This window comes from Oncorhynchus tshawytscha, linkage group LG19 (genome assembly GCF_018296145.1).
Source record: "Oncorhynchus tshawytscha isolate Ot180627B linkage group LG19, Otsh_v2.0, whole genome shotgun sequence".
Lineage (NCBI taxonomy): Eukaryota > Metazoa > Chordata > Actinopteri > Salmoniformes > Salmonidae > Oncorhynchus > Oncorhynchus tshawytscha.
This window is the reverse complement of record NC_056447.1, coordinates 28,616,634-28,636,532: the sequence shown is the minus strand read 5'-3', so window position 1 is coordinate 28,636,532 and position 19,899 is coordinate 28,616,634. Positions and strand designations below refer to the sequence as shown.

General features: G+C 41.7%; 2 protein-coding genes across 8 annotated transcripts; both read right to left on the bottom strand.

The window, feature by feature from the left end:
- Positions 1-499: 499 nt before the first annotated feature.
- Positions 500-5,010, bottom strand: lactb (lactamase, beta). Of its 3 annotated transcripts, none has more exons than XM_024379472.2 (6): positions 4,814-5,010; positions 2,372-2,438; positions 2,046-2,236; positions 1,594-1,900; positions 1,330-1,495; positions 500-1,208 (listed from the first exon to the last, which is right to left on the bottom strand). In XM_024379472.2, the coding sequence occupies exons 1-6, from the start codon at positions 4,829-4,831 to the stop codon at positions 686-688; spliced, it is 1,272 nt and encodes a 423-aa protein (XP_024235240.1). In that variant the 5' UTR covers positions 4,832-5,010; the 3' UTR covers positions 500-685. The 3 variants fall into 3 exon arrangements, with proteins under 3 accessions (XP_024235240.1, XP_024235237.1, XP_024235238.1); XM_024379469.2 differs by lacking the exon at positions 4,814-5,010 and adding an exon at positions 2,601-3,329; XM_024379470.2 differs by lacking the exon at positions 4,814-5,010 and adding an exon at positions 2,607-3,328.
- Positions 5,011-6,088: 1,078 nt separating this feature from the next.
- On the bottom strand, positions 6,089-19,490 carry LOC112218576 (tropomyosin alpha-1 chain). Of its 5 annotated transcripts, none has more exons than XM_042301537.1 (10): positions 19,260-19,489; positions 18,683-18,808; positions 18,408-18,533; positions 14,442-14,575; positions 13,747-13,864; positions 13,508-13,578; positions 12,644-12,719; positions 12,170-12,232; positions 11,959-12,028; positions 6,089-7,678 (listed from the first exon to the last, which is right to left on the bottom strand). In XM_042301537.1, exons 1-10 carry the CDS (start codon positions 19,371-19,373, stop codon positions 7,596-7,598), a joined length of 981 nt encoding a protein of 326 aa, XP_042157471.1. In that variant the 5' UTR covers positions 19,374-19,489; the 3' UTR covers positions 6,089-7,595. The 5 variants fall into 5 exon arrangements, with proteins under 5 accessions (XP_042157471.1, XP_024235246.1, XP_024235243.1 ...); XM_024379473.2 differs by lacking the exons at positions 6,089-7,678; positions 18,683-18,808 and adding exons at positions 9,663-9,870; positions 11,048-11,126 and having other exon boundaries at positions 19,260-19,487; XM_024379478.2 differs by lacking the exon at positions 18,408-18,533 and having other exon boundaries at positions 19,260-19,490.
- Positions 19,491-19,899: the final 409 nt, after the last annotated feature.

Below are 19,899 nucleotides of genomic sequence, written 5' to 3'. Positions count from 1 at the left end.
GAGTCCCTCATCTTTAAATGAACTACCAGAAGTCATGTCATCTATTCATGGCCAATTAAGACCACATCAATTCACCACTCTGCCCCTGAGGTGTTTCAAATGGGATGGATAGTAACGAGGCAAACCAGGGTTGGGGTGAATTTCATTTCGATTCAAGCGAGGACCCCAAACATTTGAACAGACATTACACTTAAGACCTAATGAAAACTGCTGACTATGTGGGTAGTTTCAGGTCTCTCAATACCATCATGCTCTTCCCCCGCAATATGACCTACAATTGGTTTGCTGAAGTAGATTAACCATTGAGGTACTTATCAGTATTGAACAGTGTGATTTCAGAAGTCACTGGTTCCTATTTATAGCAAACCAGTACACTGCTGCCACCTAGTGGCGAGATTAGAAGGCTCAGTTCAGCAAAGGTGAGAATGGTTGTCACTTATCTGCATCAAGATTAACAACACTACCAAACTAATGACTTAATATTCAATGCACACCCATGTCGAATATGGTCTTTTATTACTCAACAAAACAGGCTGAAATGTATAAAAAGCAGTATCAAATTCAAATATACAAAAGAGTGCTGCTGATAAATCATTCATCCACTGCCATTAGTAAAGATATTGTAGTGCCTTGACACTTTGCGGTAGTTTTAACCCTCTATATTTGTAAAGAATATGAACTCTTATTAGCCTCTGGCTTTGTCAAACTCGTGGGCGATTTTCAATGCTGTGCTGTTGAGTCCCACAGACTGCATGTTAGTGATGATGGTCACCACTATTCCCTGAGGTAGGGCTGTAGTCAGTCCTTCTGGATGCTGGACTGTCTTGCGGGGCAAAACCAGCAGGACACTGCTGGCCCCCACGGCGCCCCCTGTGTGTGAGACATAATGCCTGCGCCTCCTGCACTGACCATACTTCTGCTCCTTCTCCACCACCAGCCAGCCCTGTGCATACAGCCCATCCTTATCCCAGGAGGCCTCTGTCTTGTCCACAGGGGCCCACAGAGCCTGGGCTGTCTCTGGTTTGAGGAAGCCAGGCAGGAGGTCTGTGCAGTCCTTCAGGTTGGCCACTTGGTAGCTGAAGAGCAGAGCATTCCCAAACAGGAGCAGGTCTCCCACAGTGGAGAGAAAGCCACCTCCTGCCCATTTATAAGAGTTATCCACGTAAGGGCAGTTTACTATGCGTCCTTTCTTATTGAAATGATAAAACCTGCAACAAAAATATACAGTTTGTTTGAAAAAAATACAAATAATCAGAACACAATAACAAAGCTGATCTTAGACCAATTGACCACTGATATGCAGTGAAGCAAAAGGAGATCACTCATTACCTTGAGCGGTTATAGATAATGGGGTCATTCTCATCGGGCACAGTGTTGAGCATGCCCAGTTCCCTGAACATCTTCATCATGTGATCCAGGAAGTGCTGGCCAGCAGCTCTCTCCACCACGGCACTGAGGAGGGTGAAGGCGTGGGTTGAGTACAGGAAGGTGGTGCCTGCAGATGACAAAACACTAGTTTACTTTCACGTAAATTAATTTGAATACACATAGGACTCATTTGATTGACAGCGATAACTCTTCCATAGCTCCTACCAGGTTTGAAAACGAGAGTGTCGTCTTTGAACAGGTCCAAGGCATGAATGACACTTTCAAAGCTGTCTTTCAGGTAGTACTCTTCTTGCTCAAACTCTTTTTTCTTCTGAGCCTGTTTGTTTTCCTTGCTCTTGGTGCTGCTGTCCTCAGTCTTGGGTTTGTTTTTAGACAAGCTCTTTTCCTCTTCACCAGGCAGTTTTAAAGGTCGTTTGGCCTTCTCCCTGTCCTCCCTCACTTTCTTGGCATCTTTCTCGTAGTGCCGTATGCCACTCAGATGAGAGAGAATCAACCGTGGAGTTATTGTCACCTACATGTCAAAGAGAAAAAACATCCTCAAGAACCACACAAAAACAAATATTTTGAAAAATGTAGGGGAAAATAGTGCTTGCGGTGAGAGGATCATGCTCGTTTGGACTGTATCTTTATTCAAACTTCTCAGAAACTCAATTTACATCTTCTCCCTCAAACTGTTTTTGGGGGAACTCAGGGACGTATTTCTGGACAGGGGCGTCGAGGTCAAGCTTCCCCTCCTCCCACAGGCGGGCTGCTGCTGCTGTAGTTAGGGGTTTACTGATGCTGGCGATCCTCAGCACTGTCTCTGGTCCACAGGGCACACGGTTCTCTAAGTCAGCATAGCCAAGTCCTGCAACATGGACATCAGTTAGTTAGGGACCTGCTTGACACAGCAGTATTATGCATTGCAATAATTTGTTAACATATGAGGAGTAAGTGTATTGTGTCTACTACAGTGAACCTAAAGGTACTGCATGGCACCAACCTTCACACCAGACTTGAGAGCCATCCACAGACACACCGACCACCAGCCCTGGAGCCCCAACCTCATCCTGTCACACCAAGCAAGAAAGAGACGATGGACAGAGATATAGACAGAAAATGTATGAACATGTTCTGACATGAGGTTGAGCTGCATGCGTCAACTGAATGTCATGTTATTAAACATTTGATTTCAGGAGAAAAACATTCTGAATGCAAAAAACGTCAAATACCTGTACCTTTATCCGCTGAACAAGGTCTCTGCTAACTTGAATGGCAGCACCATATCTTCCAGTATGTTGGAAGTCCTCTTCACATGAGAGCTCAGCTATGTCAGTGTGATATTTCAATCCCAAAGCTAAAACAATGCCCGCACCTATTCCCCCAATCCAAAACCTTGACCTTGAGTAAAACCGAGAAGTTAGGCGTGAAGGTCCGAAACATTTTCTCTGCTGCTGTTGTAACACGACAAAGGTTTGTTGTTTTGACAGCTGGGGGCACCGAATTAGAGTCAACAAAGAGGAATAGCAGCGCGCGGTCACTGCAGGACAATCTTTACACTTGACACAAAAACGCTTGAATGGCGAGTAAAATAACCGCGACATATTTACTTTTCTGTAGCTTATCGACCGACTGACGTTTGTTTTACTGGAGAAAATCGCTACAATCGAATCGAGTTTGAAACATTTACTGAGTCCCCTGCTTGCGTCAGACAAAATTAATCAATCCCCGATCCAGACAGCACTAGCCAAATTACGAATTGGGAGCTCAGATCAATTTCAAACGCTTATTTTTCTTCTTCGATGAGGTTTTCAACATCCACTAGATGTTGCATTACCGCTACTATACTGGAGTACAACCCCCTTGACCTTTGCTTAAAACATTATTAACCTTTATTTAACTAGGCAAGTCAGTTAAGATCAAATTCTTATTAACATTGCCGGCCTACCGGGGAACAGTGGGTTAACTGCCTTGTTCAGGGGCAGAACGACATTATTTTACCTTGTCAGCTCGAGGATTCAATCCAGCAACCTTTCGGTTACTGACTCAACAATCTAACCACTAGACTACCTACCACCACAAATGTAAAACAAAATAAAAAAGACCCTACCACTACACCCAAAAACACATTTATTTTAAATAAAATTGGAAAAAAATTGAAAATGTAAATATCAATTCAATAAAACCACCACCCTACCCCACTATTTTAATCTATTTAGTCCTACCTCATGTCAACAACTTGAAAGGATGGGACACCACCACTTAACACAACCCGTAACTCTTCTGATGTCAAGTCTGGCACACCCAAATACCTCTCTGCAGCTGCCACCACAAACTACATTTTCTGCGACTTACGTTCCATCCCTGCACTACAGTTCAAAATCATTGCTATGAATGAATGAATTACTTGTTGACCGATCCCTCTGTACTGGTACAGATCTACTGCACACCACTCCTCTCAGGATCCCTCCCTCTTGACCCATCTTCACTACTCTAACCATGGAAACCTCAACCTGCCTCTCTCACACAGGATATTTCTGATCCCCAGCCCCATAGGCACCCCTACAATTAACATATACCACTACTTTTCCCAATGCTAAACATTCCCTTGTCTCATGCCCTTCTGCACACCTTGGACCCTCCCTCCTACACACTGCTGCCACATGCCCATAAGCTTGACACCTGTAACAACGTAATGTATTTAGCACAAAAGCTTGTACAGGACAACTTATATATACTAACATAACTTTGTCGGGAAAAGACATCAAAACTCAAAAGAACAGGCAGTGACTTCTGTTTCACCACTCATGCCACCCTGTTTGCGTTGTACCAAACGACGAGCATCAAACACTGGGAAATTTCCCCTTCAGTTGATCAACTTTTACATGTAATGCTACCCCAGTAATCACTCCTTCAATTGCCCCCTTTTCTTGGGAGCAAAACAATTCACATTTCTTGCCCCAATTCGTTTAAAGTGGAGCGCCTTCTCCCTCTGACCAGCAGAAACAAACAATTATCACCAGACCACTTCTGTTTACCCTCCCCGATTCCACAGCACCAAACTCTGTATTCACCCACCACGAAACCACAAATGGATCCGCCAAAAGGCAAGGGTCCACTTTTTCCCAAAACTTCACTCCTACTGTCACGGACTCATCTTTATCCTGACCCTCGGTGCAAGTTTCGGCTCCGAGAACATCACCACACCTACCACCTCCGATACTTCGACCTCATTCACTTCCATTTCTCCTCCTGTCTTCAACACACTCTGCTTATACTTTCTACCATTCTTCTTTAACAAACAATTTCCCCCGCAATTTTAACCGACTCGAGCACCCCCTCTTCCTCTCTCTCAAACCTCATCTGCCTCTCCTTTTCCCTCCACATTCCAAGTATACTCATTATGACAATACTGGACTTCTCCTGACATACATCTTGTGCTTACCTTCTCAAGGGACGCCATTTAACCGGCTGTCACAATCTCAGTACAATCAGCACGGACCCCTCAAGATGTAGCGCTCAACAGCGCATCCCACTTATAAAGCAGCTGCTTCGTCTTGATGTTCCTCTTCATCGAAAGCTACCGCAACGCTTTTCCAGCTCAAACAAGTGCGCTCTTCCAACTACCATCCACCATCCCTACCCGACTGCCTTCACTCCAGTTCGAGTGGAAAAAAAAAAAAAATCAGTCCCCCCTATTTCAAATGCAACAAATGCACTTCATATATTGCCAATTTGACCAAATTTGTTTTATAGAATGGAATATTTCAGTTGTATCAAATTCATACATTATATTTTTCTATCCAATCAAAATGTTTCTCTTAGTGCCCAAGTAATTGCCCCTAAATCTGCAGCAACAATATGACAGCATACCACAACCAAACCGCAATGACACACCACACACACAGCCATTCACATCATCAATACAATACAGGCATAACTAGCAGTCAGGTCTATAAAATGGCATAAAAGATGTAATGTCCATAAAAAAAGGACCAGTAAGACAGATGGCCCCATGATTGCTTTTTCATTAGTATCCTTTCTTATCCAGATGGTCATCAGTATGAATATAACATCTCTGAGAGATGATACAAATGTAGTAGTAGGCCCATGTCCTTTCTTTGGCTGATAGTCCTCTTACCTTAACTTCAGTTTATCACCCAGTCCCCATGGTGACAAAATACTCTGAGGTTACATGCCAGCACATGTCTCCCGTCGGCACCTAGAGTGTAACAATACCCTCTGTTCTGTATGAGTTTGTTTACATTTTCACCTGGCATACAACTAGTTGTATTATGATGGGTCATTTATAATCCAGTGAATCAGCACATGGCCTATTACAATGCATTTAAATTCAAACTATAAAACCAAGCTTAGTACCAAAATATAGATGCCAAATTACATAGGTAGACTAGACTATTCTTGCATGACCTCTGGAAGTCAAACCAACACCTAGATCAGAATGAGCAGTCAATGTAACAAGGTTGGAAGATGAACAGATTACCATTTGTTCTGGGGGCACACACAAAGCTGAGGGTTAACAAGGTTTATAATGCAGCACTGTATTTAAGGGGTCCACTTAATTCCTCTCAAGATGCCTTAAGACTTCCAATTGATTGTGTTTTGTAGGATCTTTAAAAATAAATAAAAAAAGACACTTTACAATATATAAGAAACTGATTAAGGACAACCAAATAAAAATACTCCACTTTAGAAAATCTCAAACTGTGCAATTTTATTCACAATTTTTTTTTTTTACATTTAAAACATCTAATTTCATAAAACAATAGTGAAACAAAGTGAGGCAGACCCACATGATTCAAATAATATTTCTAGACAATACAAAAATGTTGTTTCGAACCATGGTTTAAACAAAACAAAAAAGAACAGGAATGCATTTAGCAAGAATGTTGCCATAGAGATTTTATAATGAGTTTAAGGATGAAAAGAAAAACAAATATACTTCTGGAGTGTAAGTAGATCCCTTTCTAGCCATGGATTGATATAGGCCAAAAAATTAAACAAAATTAATTTTGGCCTTTCCTAAAATGTCCTAGGGTTGTTCCACAAAAAGGGCTTTTTGTATCCCTCTGATATATTAAGTAGAAATTGTGCACCAATACTGAATTTGAAAAGCAGTTTATATTAAAAGGACGTGCCATTTAATAAACATGGAGAATTCAATAAATCAGATTTTTTTATAGAATAAATACTTGCTAAAGTGCCAAAATCCTCTAGGAAGATTTGACCCCATTTAACCCTAAAATGTCTTTACAGTTCCCATCATTTTGTTTCTTTAAAACTATTCCTTTCGAAAACAATGTATCTAATAGTCAAATCGGAAAACAGAGTGGGTCGAGCATAACATGTCAACTCTGTTACCCATAGATACAGGCTTCAATTACCACTCCCTGTTGCACACAAACTTCTATTCCCCATGTCACAAGGGGATTTAAGATTAGTCTGACCAACCCTGTTACAGTCTGACCAACCCTGTTACAGTCTGACCAACCCTGTTACAGTCTGACCAACCGTTACTTTATTTGACACTTATAGTATTTTTCCCCCGTCTTGAGATGGGAAAACGTTGAACATGAATGTGCTCTTGATGACAGAATGTTTCAATTAGGTGAAATCAAGAAACACTTCTCAAAAAGGCACCGAATTGGTGGAACAACCCCCTAACACAGCACCAATATACATGTGGACAGGCTTATCCAATGTATACTTGAGGAAAGTTTAATACAAAAGTCTTCAAAAACTAAAATCATGTTCTCCTACACTACTAATTCTGTACGTACGTTGAAGTTGAATTAAGTGAAACATTTTTCCACTTTGTCTTTGATTGAAATGTAAGGTATGTGCATAACCAGGGTGAAATGAGTTTGTGCCAGATTCATCCCCTTCAATCTATCAAATGCAGATAAAAATAACCTTCGTAGCAAATGGCACGTAATTTCACCTGATAACTTGTCAAAAATAAACTAAACTCAATGATTACAAAATGCTGACATTATACAATCAGCTGGCAAAAATAGAAGTGTTTCTCATTTTGGGTTTCATGAAGGAAATGCTGTACCTTCCTTGTTGAGTTCCACTGAAAGCAGGATGGTGCAAAAGGAAAAGCATCGGTTTGTGTTCCTCAACATGGGCATGGAATGGAAGGAGGGTTCATGGCATGCGAGGTACAAATACAGAAAGCCCAAACCAGTGTGTAAACCAGGCTTTCACATGTTATTTAGTTCCATTAGAGTCTGGTCCAGCATCTGGTGCATATCGAGGTTCTCTTCTTTAGCATGTGCCAGTTTCTCTGTTAAACACCAAATAAAACAAAAATATTAAAATCCAAGCAAGCAACCCACAACATGCAAAAGCACCCCACAACAGCAGGCCAAGGACCATCAATATTCGAGATGGCTTCGATTATGAATTTTAAAAAAAAAGTACTGTTAGTCAGAGTTACATAATTAGCCATCAAAAGCAAAAACTCTCAGTTAGAGAAAAAAAACAATGCTGTAACTATGCTGTGGCAGTAACCATACATGCAGTACACAGCATTGCCTTCACCATGCTTAAACTAGGGAAATCAACAAGTGGTGCGTATAGTATACTATATTTAAAATGGTATATAAAGGCACATTACAGTACCTAGTTGTAAGAGTATACAGTAAGTATATAGATTAACCCATTACTTTGTAGATCGCTTGTTACGCCAGCAGTAACATCTCCAGCATTATGGGCATCATACAAACACAATACAAGCACGCATCTTTCTTACAGAGCATTATACTGTCACTACGGTACAAAGCTCATGGCTGAAACATTCGCACTATCTAGTCCTCATTCAAGGCCACTCTTAGTTCGTTAGAAAGAAGGCGGTTTTTGTTAAGTTGCTGGTAGAGGCGATCTTTGCAGTCAGAAAGCAAGTAGGAAAACGAGAGAACGAGAAAGAACAGGAAATCAGTGCAGTAACAGACTAGAGCTCAAGTGAAAGCTTCATGTGGGATCACTTCACACCTGATACCTTACCTTGTTTGAAAATGGCATAGATACATACATTCAGTCTACTCTCCACAGAACAGTGTAGTAACTGCAGAAGGGGATGGGTGGAATGCCTCTGAACTTTGTGAATGGAGATATGAACAACATTTCTCTGGGGTGGATAATTGAGTGAAAAAGAGTAACAAATTGCCAGTGGGTTCTCCTCAATGTCTAAATATACCTTCCAGCACCAGCAGGCATGTAATGTACAGATCCTGCTTAAAGTCTTATAGGTGCAACTAAGGCAGTATAGAAGCTGCCAAATTCCAGCCCTGTATGGAGGATCACTACCTGATGTCATAGATGCCCAGGATATTCCACGCACCCATACCACACGGTTCTACATTAAACGCCGACTGTGGGAGAACATATCATTGAGTGGCCTGGACATTCAAAACTCTAGTTGTGAATGAATGAAGTGCTTGGAACACATAAAATGGCTAACAATTTGACTTAATAAATACTGCGAGTTAGGTGCAGTTAACTAAGTGCTAGTGCCTGTGATGCTCGCATTTAATTGAAAACAATGATTCGTGAAAGTGCATATCTATTAATTTATTTCAACAATAAAATGATATTGCAAATTGCAGACTTCATGTCATCAACATCAGCATCTCAATAGTCAATCTTACTACCCTTTCCAACTCACTTTCAACAGGCAAAGGCAGACAGTCCTACATACTGTGCTTCTCTTCACGCCTACTACTTTCCCTACTCGTTCAATAGCAATCCAACATGTGCCACCTCCCTATCAAAACATTACATTAACTATACTGCATTGAGCTAAATGACAGTCGCCTTAGAAGCTACATTTGTTTTAACAGCCGTATGTGCCATGATGCCCCTTAAAAAAAAAACATACCTTCATTAAGGCTGTAAGATAATCACTACTCCCTTAGGTATATACCTATTAAATGAGGGAAAGTTGAATAAGAGCTACAAGTGTGTAGTAGGCCTAATTGCAAGAACTGTTCACTGGACAGTGCACATTTCACATCTCGCCTCTCAAAATGAATGAAAATGTTGATCAACACCAATGGACATTAAAACAGAGGTACTTTCAACTGAACTTGTAAGAATGCCAGCACCATAACATTTGTTTATGGGTTCCTGAGACATTAAAAAAAACAATGACAACATTACTAACATCAGGGCTCCCTAGTTTTATTATTAGAGCCGCTTGAAAATAAATAGAAATGAAAATTAAATTCAGAAGGAACAGAAAAGGATAGAATAAGGAGATAAAGCTTACATAGAAGGAAGAAGGTTTATTTGTATACAACACAGAAAGATTCAGAGGTTCTATACAAGAGATGGGATACAACACTGACAGGATGAGAACATGGGGAGTAAAGGAAAGCATGGACAGAAGGGTTGGGAAACGGAAGAAAGGCCGGGAGAGAGCAGAGCGATGCTGCTCAGCTGGCGGGAGGCGTCTTTGATGAGGTGTAAACAATTTATCTGTGCGGAAGAGAAGAGGTACAGTGAGGTACTGCTATAGGGGGTTGGTTGGAAAACAGACGCGCAGCAACACATCAGCGCTACTGGCGCCACAGCACAAAGGACAGGCTAGAGCCACAATGCCCCACTGGGAGGTATTGCCATGGAGGGATACAGACAGTGTACGACAACTACTGCAGCAACCACCTCAAACACACCAAACCTCTGATCACATGAAAGACCTTTCCAAGGAGTCATGAGGAGCATCAGTTGACCAAACATCTGTCATACATGGTGTTCCACCTCCAGCTTTGACACATCTGATATCTTCTCAGATGCCAAAGGGGCACAGCATAAAACCCAACAAAGACAACTTCCAAAGGCAACCGGACTGTAGATTGTGACAGTTTCCCCTCAACTGTCGTTATGAACAAAAAGGAATTTCAAGGGGGACGCATGGGGCCTTTCTTCCATACAGAAGTAGACCTTGTTAGTAGTAAAAACAAGTGAGCTACACTTGGAAAATGTACAGAACACAAAAGCACACCGACTACATGGAGAAACTCAGTTTAAAGACCCAGAAGAAGGCTCACATTGAAATATTGCATTTCAATAGACACCTCACATGCATTAAGGGCTAACAAAATATTATGAATATTTTGAAATTAAGACATTAATTTGTTGGTCGAACAATGTACATTTAAAATACTATCACAAAATGAATTACGATTACTTTTGTGTAAAAAGTAATACAATATGGTAGTTATTAAAATGGAAGCCCAAATGGGTAAACAAAGAACCTCCATGCTGTATTCTGTTCATACAAAACAAGTCTAGGTTCAAGTACTCTACTGCACTGCTAAAAATGGTAACTGACTTTAATGGAGAGAATGTCCTCACAACCACAAGTCTAAGTGAGAATGGAAACCATTGAGTGAGCTTAAACAATTCCCACAGTTAGCCAGTACTTGCAATATACAACCCACTTTAACTATCCTTTGACGAGGACCTTTAGACTACCTAGTGTATAGAAATAATTAGCTGCTTTTCTAACAGTAACGTGAACCACTTTATCTTGTACGAACAGAAACAGATGGATTTCAGATAGACAGAAGATTGTGATGGCTGGACAATGGGGATGGGAGGTGCAAGGAGGTGATGACAGAGGCACAAGCAGGCAGCGCAGATGGAGAATTACATGGAAGTCATGTCGTTGAGGGCGTTGTCCAGCTCCTCGCTGATTGCCTTGTACTTCAGTTTCTGGGCATACAACTCATCTATTGGGACGTGGGCCAAGTGCACAGACAGGGAGGAGGAGGGGGCAGAGGTGGAGGGGTGTGTGGAAAGGGTGGTGAAGGGCATCCGGGTCATCAGCAAGACCCCAGAGGGAGGTGGGTGAAACAGCCCAGGGAGAGTGACAGAGTGGAAAAGGAAGAGAAAAAAAAAGTTATACCAGAAGAGGATAGAACAGAAATGTGATTGAGGTCGACAAATTCCTCAGCATCATCAAGAAATAGTGAACAGAGTCCTGAACATCTCATGTCAGAGATATCATGACCGACCATATGACTGTTTCTTCAGCCCTTCTAATTACTATGAGAGCCTCCTGATGCATTATTTAACCTACAGACGGAGGATTTACTGTAACAAGCAGTTGTAGGGCAGCATATCCCTTACTGTGACTAAGCTTATTCTCATTAAGCAGATGCAACGTAATTGTTGCAGATCAACCGGCAAAAACAACCCAACCTATGAACAAACGTGAATTTAGAGTGAATAGGATGACCTGTCAAATGTCCCACTACCAAAGTCATTTCCATTCAGATGTGACCCAAAAGTACAGCGACTCAATCAGGGGCACGTGTTGCTCAGAATTTAAATATGATAATGGAAATTGAGAGAGGTAGCAAAGACCAGCACAGATTAGAGTACATTGACGAGGTGTAGCATAGAAGGCAAGAGGGTTTCCTCCTCTTGTTCAAGACATTTTGAAAGAAGCATAGACACTTACCGAATGGCCATGAATGAGACTCACTGACACTATAAAATATAGACCTACTCCAAACAGATCAAAGTACAGTTTTGAAATTAACTGCAAAAAAGTCATACCTTCCAAGTCGTCGATGGTCTTCTCAAGTTTGGCTACTGATCTCTCAGCGAACTCAGCACGAGTCTCAGCCTGTGGTAGAGAGAGACGGGTTCTTAAGAATCAGTCTAAATGTCACACAGTCAGTGATACTGTGGACCGACAGTACCCACAGCACTGGAATAGCCTGGCCTCTGGCCAAAGCCCCCAGATAAAGGGGGTTGTGAAACTTGCCTCCTTCAGCTTGTCAGTGAGGACCTTGATCTCCTCCTCGTACTTGTCCTCCTTCTGTGAGTACTGTGGATCAAAAGAAGCAGACACAGGAGTCATGCATCTACCCAACTGTAACATCTGCACCAGTCTACAGAGACAGACAGCACCTAAAAACCCTCCCACTTTCTTATATATGAAACAAAGACCTTACATCTAATGACTTATCAAACAGTTCTAAAAAATCATAAGCAACAAGGCTTAGATGCAATAGGTTTATCTTCAATTAACAGAACAAATACTGAAAGGTATTTGCCTGACATCTTTAAGTACATTTTACTAATCTTATCCCTCCAATTTCGTAAGGCAGATACTGTATCCAATGACCCAAGTGCTGCTGTAAATGGTTCTTCAGGTTCCTTCCATTCATTCTCCTGCATGGCTCTGGGGGGGTTTGGAAAGCATGCCTGGGTCTGAACACAGCGGCAGACTACCTACCTTCTCAGCCTGGGCCTCCAGTGACTTCAGGTTGTTGGTCACAGTTTTCAACTCTTCCTCAAGCTCAGAGCATTTGCTGTTGTTTTAGAGGGGAGGAAGTGGAGGAGGGTCCAGAGGAAATTGTGCCAAAATGGAGAGGCGTATTGAGACACCGATGACAAGTGGAAGCAGGATGGACAGAGGGAGAGCAGGAGGGGGGAGAAGAAACAAAACAAAATAAATACGAACTAGGGGAATTACAGGAAGGAGACCAAAGTGCCTTAACACAGCAGGAATGCAACAATAAAGGTGGAGAATACAAAGACGCTTTTGATGCCTTTTAGCTTGCAGATTGGCCAAATTAAGAATGCTAATATGGCATGTGAAAGATGTTACTCTTGCACAGTTCCTACCAGGTTAGAGGTGTAAAAGGCTCTAGTTCTAGGATATCCCGAGCATAAGCCCACACATAGGAAGAGAGCAAAGCAGAGCAAGGTGCTAGCAGGAAAGAGGCTTTATTCAGCAGAGTGAATGAACGTGACAAGAAGAAGTCGTACATAAGTCTGTAAAGATAGACCTGACAGAATACTTTGTTAGTCTGCAGTACCTTTGCCTCAGAAGCTGTAAGTGATTTTAAGCTTTGTTCCAAAACTCTTAGCTCGTCCTCCGCTCTTCGAATCCATCTGTTAGTGGATGTTGTGAACAAAAGGCCATTCAAAACATGAAACATGCAAATTAATAGTACATGCAACAACGAGAGTGAGCAACACGTCCAAAATAAAAAGTTAAGTTAACTTTGAGCCAGGCGTGGCATTAAGTAACCTCATCCATGCATGTTAATAATGTGCAGCGTTACTCCTAGGTGACAGTGAAAAAAAATCTTACCCTTCTGAAAGCTCGGCGCGCTCTTCTGTACGTTCCAGATCACTCTCAATGATGACCAGCTTACGGGCAACCTTTAGGTGCAGAACACCAAGGAGTTACACTATACACAAAATGGCTATGTATATACTCCCAATATCTGTGTACATACACCCTATATGACTTAGGGTATGTCAGGGTGGACTTAATCATAGTGTGTGCCATTATGTTATTGTGTGGCCAACAGCAGCTGAGAGACTCACCTCCTCGTATTTGCGGTCAGCCTCCTCAGCGATGTGCTTGGCCTCCTTCAGCTGGATATCCTGCAGCTCCATCTTCTCCTCATCCTTGGAGGCCCTGTTCTCAATGACCTTCATGCCTCTGTGGGGAGGCAGGGGAGAGAAAGGCAGCAGATGTTAGGCTAGGATGAGTCCCATTCACAGGCTCACAGATGCACTGCGCTGTAACTCAATGACTCAAATCAATATCTCTAGGCCAGACTAAACCTGGGTGGGCAGGTACCACTGCAAGCAGCTCTCTGGGAGTGCCGTGGTACACCCACCGCACAGCCACGCTGGCTGGCAGGCTGGCAAACTTTAATATGCCCTTTCAAAGTCAAGGCCTGGGCAGCTGGACAGCTTTTTTAATGGGACTGGGGGGAAAATATTGCACCACTAGATCACTGGAGATGACAGGGCAGGCCCAGACAGGGTCTGATCTAGTCTCAGATGTTCAGGCATTGGGCTGTGCAGCATAGAGGGGTTGTTTATACACCAAACAAAGGAATGGAAACAGAGCCTCATGGCCAATTTATTCAGGATTTCATAGTCACCGCTGAAACAGGTTGTTTGTTGGAACCGGTCAGTGGCACCGCCACCCATGACTTAACTACAGTAAGGGGGCAAGAGAAACTCAGTCTAGTCTATGGTCTAACTCCCTATCCACCATAAATATATACCTCTCGGACTCGTCAGCCGCCTTCTCAGCCTCCTCCAGCTTGGTCAGGGCAGTTGCCAGACGCTCCTGAGCACGATCCAACTCCTCCTCAACCAGCTGGATACGTCTGTTAAGGGAAGCGACATCGGCCTCAGCCTAGGAGAGAAGAGAAGAACTTGGCAGAACCTGCATCGTGGGGTAAAATGCATTGAGAGACAAACATACAGTACAAACATATCAACATAAAGAATACTGGTGAATTTTCCACCTCAGTGTCTTGTGTGTTTTATAGGTGAGAGGTCTGGGTAATGACTATTTAAAATGGTGCCATCTCAATCTGCCAGCCTAATGACAGTGTCACCTGTTGGGGAGAGAAAAGGGCCTTCCTAGGAGGATTCCCCTGTGCTGAGCTGCACTCCACACACTGTAATGACAACAATGCTCCTGGCTGACAGGCTGAATACCTGGCCTCATTATTGGACCCCAGAGGTTACATTAACGAGGACTCATGGTGCACCAAAGTGGTTTACACTGTCAAAGGCCACACACACACTAATGAAGAGTTCCCAGAGGACCATATCTGAAGATTAGATGAAGTTCAGCCTTTCATCCTCTCAAAATGTCTACTTTATTGTTATTTTACTGGTGGTGTGACTAGAACAGAAGGGAATACACTTGATCAATTACCTTACCACTAGTACCAACAATAAGTTATGGAATCACACTATTTAAAAAAACATTTAATAAGAGATTTTATACTGAGGAAGTGTCAAATTCAGCTACAGATATGCTTTTGTGGTAATAAAACAGAACATTTGATAGCAGAAACAATTGATATGGACAGCCACTGCTCTATTCTTTGTTCCTATATGTACCAAAGTCGACTTATTTTGAATCTTTAAAAAAACCACTTCAATCCCTTTTTGACAGCAGCCCATTTGAATTGAATGAAAACTCCCACATACATATTGGCACATTGCAGAAGTGGTCAGAAAGTGAGTTTTTGGACTTGAATGCCAAAACATTCAAGAGATAAAAGGTGCTCAAAGTTGACCTATTTTGAATACCCCACCATACTATGGTTAACCGCTCAGAGGCCTGATCACATACTAACACTAGAGTGGTGCGCAGGGTCCATCTCATGTTGTGAATGGAGATATGGAAACTAGCCAGTGAAATTAAGATGACTATCAGGTCATATAGTGGCTTTTCAAACCCCACCCAAAACATCTTCAAATAAACTAACATGAAGTGACCATGTTGATGTTGGCAATGAACCCGCTTAGCAGCAAATGCATACAGGCTTTATTTCCTGATTCTATAGCTCAGAGGCTGGCCCCCTGTTCTTTAGAACATGCGACAACTATATGTCCTTATAAGGAAACCTAGTTTAAAACGACATTCTGCTATTGATGTTGTTCGTAGCTCTGTTGCAACATTCTTTGACGTTATTTCCTGTTTAAATGGAAAATAGTTTAAATTCTGTGCAGCAATTATGTAAAAAAAAAGGTACAACTTACTTTAGGTTATGTGCACAAAAGTCTAGCATACCCAGGAGAATAATATTGGGGGTGATACAGTACCATTAAACAAACGAATATTTTAATCAAAGAACTGTTTGTGAAAACAATTACCTTTGTACATCATGGCCATCAATTAAAAGAAAATATAAACGGACTATGACATCAGAAACATGGTGGTTACAGTATCATTGAAATCGCGCTCTACCGCCACAGCTAAACACTATGTACACTTGGGGCAATCATCAAATTCGCCTCGAGCTCGTAATCTGTCCGAGTTGGCGAATCATAATCAATGATAATGAGCATGATACATTTAGGTTGTTAGCTAACGCAACGGGATCAAATCAAATGTATTTATATAGCCCTTCTTACATCAGCTGATATCTCAAAGTGCTGTAGAGAAACCCAGCCTAAAACCCCAAACAGCAAGCACTGCAGGTGTAGAAGCACAGATGTCAGAGAAATTCCGCTATGTCAGTGCTGAGTGCATCACCGTGGATTTTTAAAGTCTGTGCTACTCACTCGGATATTAAACATATCAAAAGCAATATATCATTGTTTCACTTTGAGAAATGTTTTTTTGCAGTTATTTTATTATTTATTTTATTTGCTTACGGATTCTCTGGTTCTCCTCTCCAAGCCCAATTCTCTCTGTAGTCTTTCAGCTCGCTCTTCAGCACCGTCTGCCTGCTGTTGCAGGGTTTTTATTTTCCGTTTAACGGCCTCCAGTGATGTTAAACCGGTCATTATTTCAACTTGCAAAGAAAACTACGAGAAAACTAACACTTTCCTTGAAATGGAAACGGAGCGCTACAAACGCCCTGGAAGGTACCTGGAGGGAGGCTGCCCGCGGTACTCGAGTCGTCTGTGAGGAGCTCACACAGCAATAACTGAACGTTAACACCGGAAGTAACCATGCTTTCATAACCTTTAAGGCTACAAACGAAAATATACGGGAAGTATAATTTATTTTTAGTTTCTTGTTTTCGTAATATTATAATGGTTAACCAACATTTGGTCATAATAAAAAGTGTATCTGTGGTAGACGGACTAATGGTAAGGGCACGCCCAGCTACTACAAGCCTTGACTAAGGGACCTTGCACGGGTGTATAGCACCATCTGCTGGTATTATCTAGACAGTACACATGGGATTGAAAAGATATTCAGACTGTATAATTCCTAAAGAGTACCAAGAGGCCTTCTATGCATTTGTAGAATCTTACTCAAGGAGTTCAACAAATTCGTTTTTTCCTGATCTCCTTTCCTTCATTTGCAGTGATATGAAAACGTGGGATAGGTGAATGCCGACCAAGAATGTATAATTTTTACCAGTTTAACTCTTTCATATCAGTGCAGATTTGTATTTATTTAACTAGGCAAATCAGTTAAGAACAAATTAATTATTTACAATGACAGCCTATAGGAAAGGAGATGAGCATAGGGAGTCCCTTTAGTCTATCGAGATGTAGGCTACCCTATAGACACTTTCAATACATGAAAATCAAAAAGCCCCAGAATGCAGCTCCCGGTGTCATGCATGAAGCGACAGTTTTCCTTTTATGGAGCATTTCCCGACTGCAAATTCTTCCCTGCATGAAGCCAAATTATACCGCAGGGAAGCCAAATTACACTCTAGAGTATGAATTTAACTAAATGTACCTCAAAACAACAAAGTACATTAATAATGAGACAAGAATAATCTTGCAAAAATACTAATGATCTAAAAGTGGATTTAATGAGTAAATATCTCATTATTAGAAAATACTTCAGGTTGATGGTAGAATAGTTAGAAAATTAAATTTAAGGGAATCTAATTTACTATAGGCCTAGTCTGTTCTGTTGCAAGAAACAGGCGCAGCCCAAAAAGTAAGCTCTAACTTGACCAATGACCAAATAAAGCAGTGGGCTATATTTATCCGTGCGGTGCACACGCACTCCGCTTGGAGACTGCACGTTTAACAAATTCAGTTTCCACTCGTAAATGTCCACTTTAAGGAGCTGTGGAGAGGAATCTGATTTAGAGTCTTAAATTGACTTTGGGGTCTCATATGTAGGCTATGTGGAGAGATTCAAATACCAGAACACTGAAACACTTTTGTTCTTTATATTGATATGATTTAGGTGACTTGTGATCTTTGACAACAGACACAAAACCATAAAATATATAAAATGACAGTTCAACAATATCTGGCATGACATCATGATTGTTTGTGATTTAAATATTATTCCTTTATTATAATAAGCTACATTCCAGCTGGCCCATAGACATTTAGGGCTGGACAGGTGCATCACACCTAAAAAGTATTCAACCTACATGTGGTAATCTGAGAAAAGACTTTAGACCGAGTGATGAGGCCGAATAAAGGCCTCTCACATAACTGTCATTTTACACATTTTACAGTTTGATGTGAGACTGATGTGGGAAGCAGTGTGCAGGAATGGGGATTTTGTGCCCTTTACTTACGTCCGTGGCTGTCTTCTCAGCCACCTCAAGTTTCTCCTGGGCATCCTTAAGAGACTCGGAGTACTTGTCCAACTCATCCTCTGTTCCCTTCAGCTTCTTCTGCAGAGCTACCAAGTCATCCTCGAGCTGAGGTTTGTTTTAGTGTGGACAGTTTCACAGGGGTGATCAGCGGGAAACAGAGGGCGTGAGCGCGCACAAGGCGCAAGAACGCAGACAGACAGAGAAAGGGAGAAAGAGGAGAGAAGTTAGGGAAAATCATGCGAGCCACAAAATACCTTGGTGGCCACCTCCTCGGCGTTCAGAAACTTTTCCTCGGCGGCTTGGAACTCATCAAGCACTTTATCACGTTCATCTTCGGTGATCCGTAATTTCTTTTCCAATTCACTTATTTCATCCTCTAACTACACATGCAAAGGACATTTTATTTAGTTGAATAGAACATCAAAGTGAATATACTATTGCTTTATGCTGAAAGAAGCATATGTTTTTCAATAGCCTATCCATATTCCCTACAGTAATTCTATATTTCCTACTTATAATTAGCCTACACATATTTTCCTACTTTATAATTAGGCTACATTAATACAACTTCGCCCACCCATCAATCAGTGACATGGACGTAATTAGTAAACACAATTATTCCGATAATTCATACCCAGGTCACTTAGCCTACCCGTCGTGATGTTATTCATAAATATCACTTAAATACTCCTTATTTCGAATGATCCGTAAAAGTGATACATCCACATTGAAGAGGTGATCGATCCACGTTTAGAGACTGCGGCGAACAGTGCCACTGGTATTCAGGTGCCTTTTCTAGAATCATTTAGATGTTCCATATATAATGCCGACCTGTTTGCTCTTGTCCTCTGCTGCCTTCTTGTCTCCCTCGGCTCCCTCAGCTCTGTCCAAGGCATTCTCCTTGTCGAGCTTGAGCATCTGCATCTTCTTCTTGATGGCATCCATGGCTGCTTATTTTTTGTTTGGCTCCACCAAATGTTTCGAAAGAGACCCGAGGAGAGAGACTGTGCGTCTGTGCTTCACTGAACGTTGCGCTGGAGTGCAAGCTCTTCTTGAATGTGCCTTTTCAAATATGTACTGTCGAGAAGGGGAGGGGACTAAATTCCTTCAGACATCCAATACTTTTTTGGAGACGGCATCTCGGGGTCCCTTCCCCTTGCCCTATCTTTCTTTATGGATCTACTCGGTGATTCGCTGCTCTCAGACATTTGACCATTGATATGACTATATATGGGATTTGATAGTTTTGTCTAGAAGGGATACAGCTTTTGTCAAACTTGACTTTTCGTAGCAGGTTTACGAGAACTTGCGCAGCAGGTTATGAGAATTAACTTTATAAGGTTAGTGTAATTAGGTTAAGGTTAGGTAAAGGGTTAATGTTAGCTAAAATGACCAAAAAACTACGTTTGACTTCAAATTTGACAAAAGCTGTATCCCATCTAGGCAAGACCGATTTGATGGGCAGGAGAGC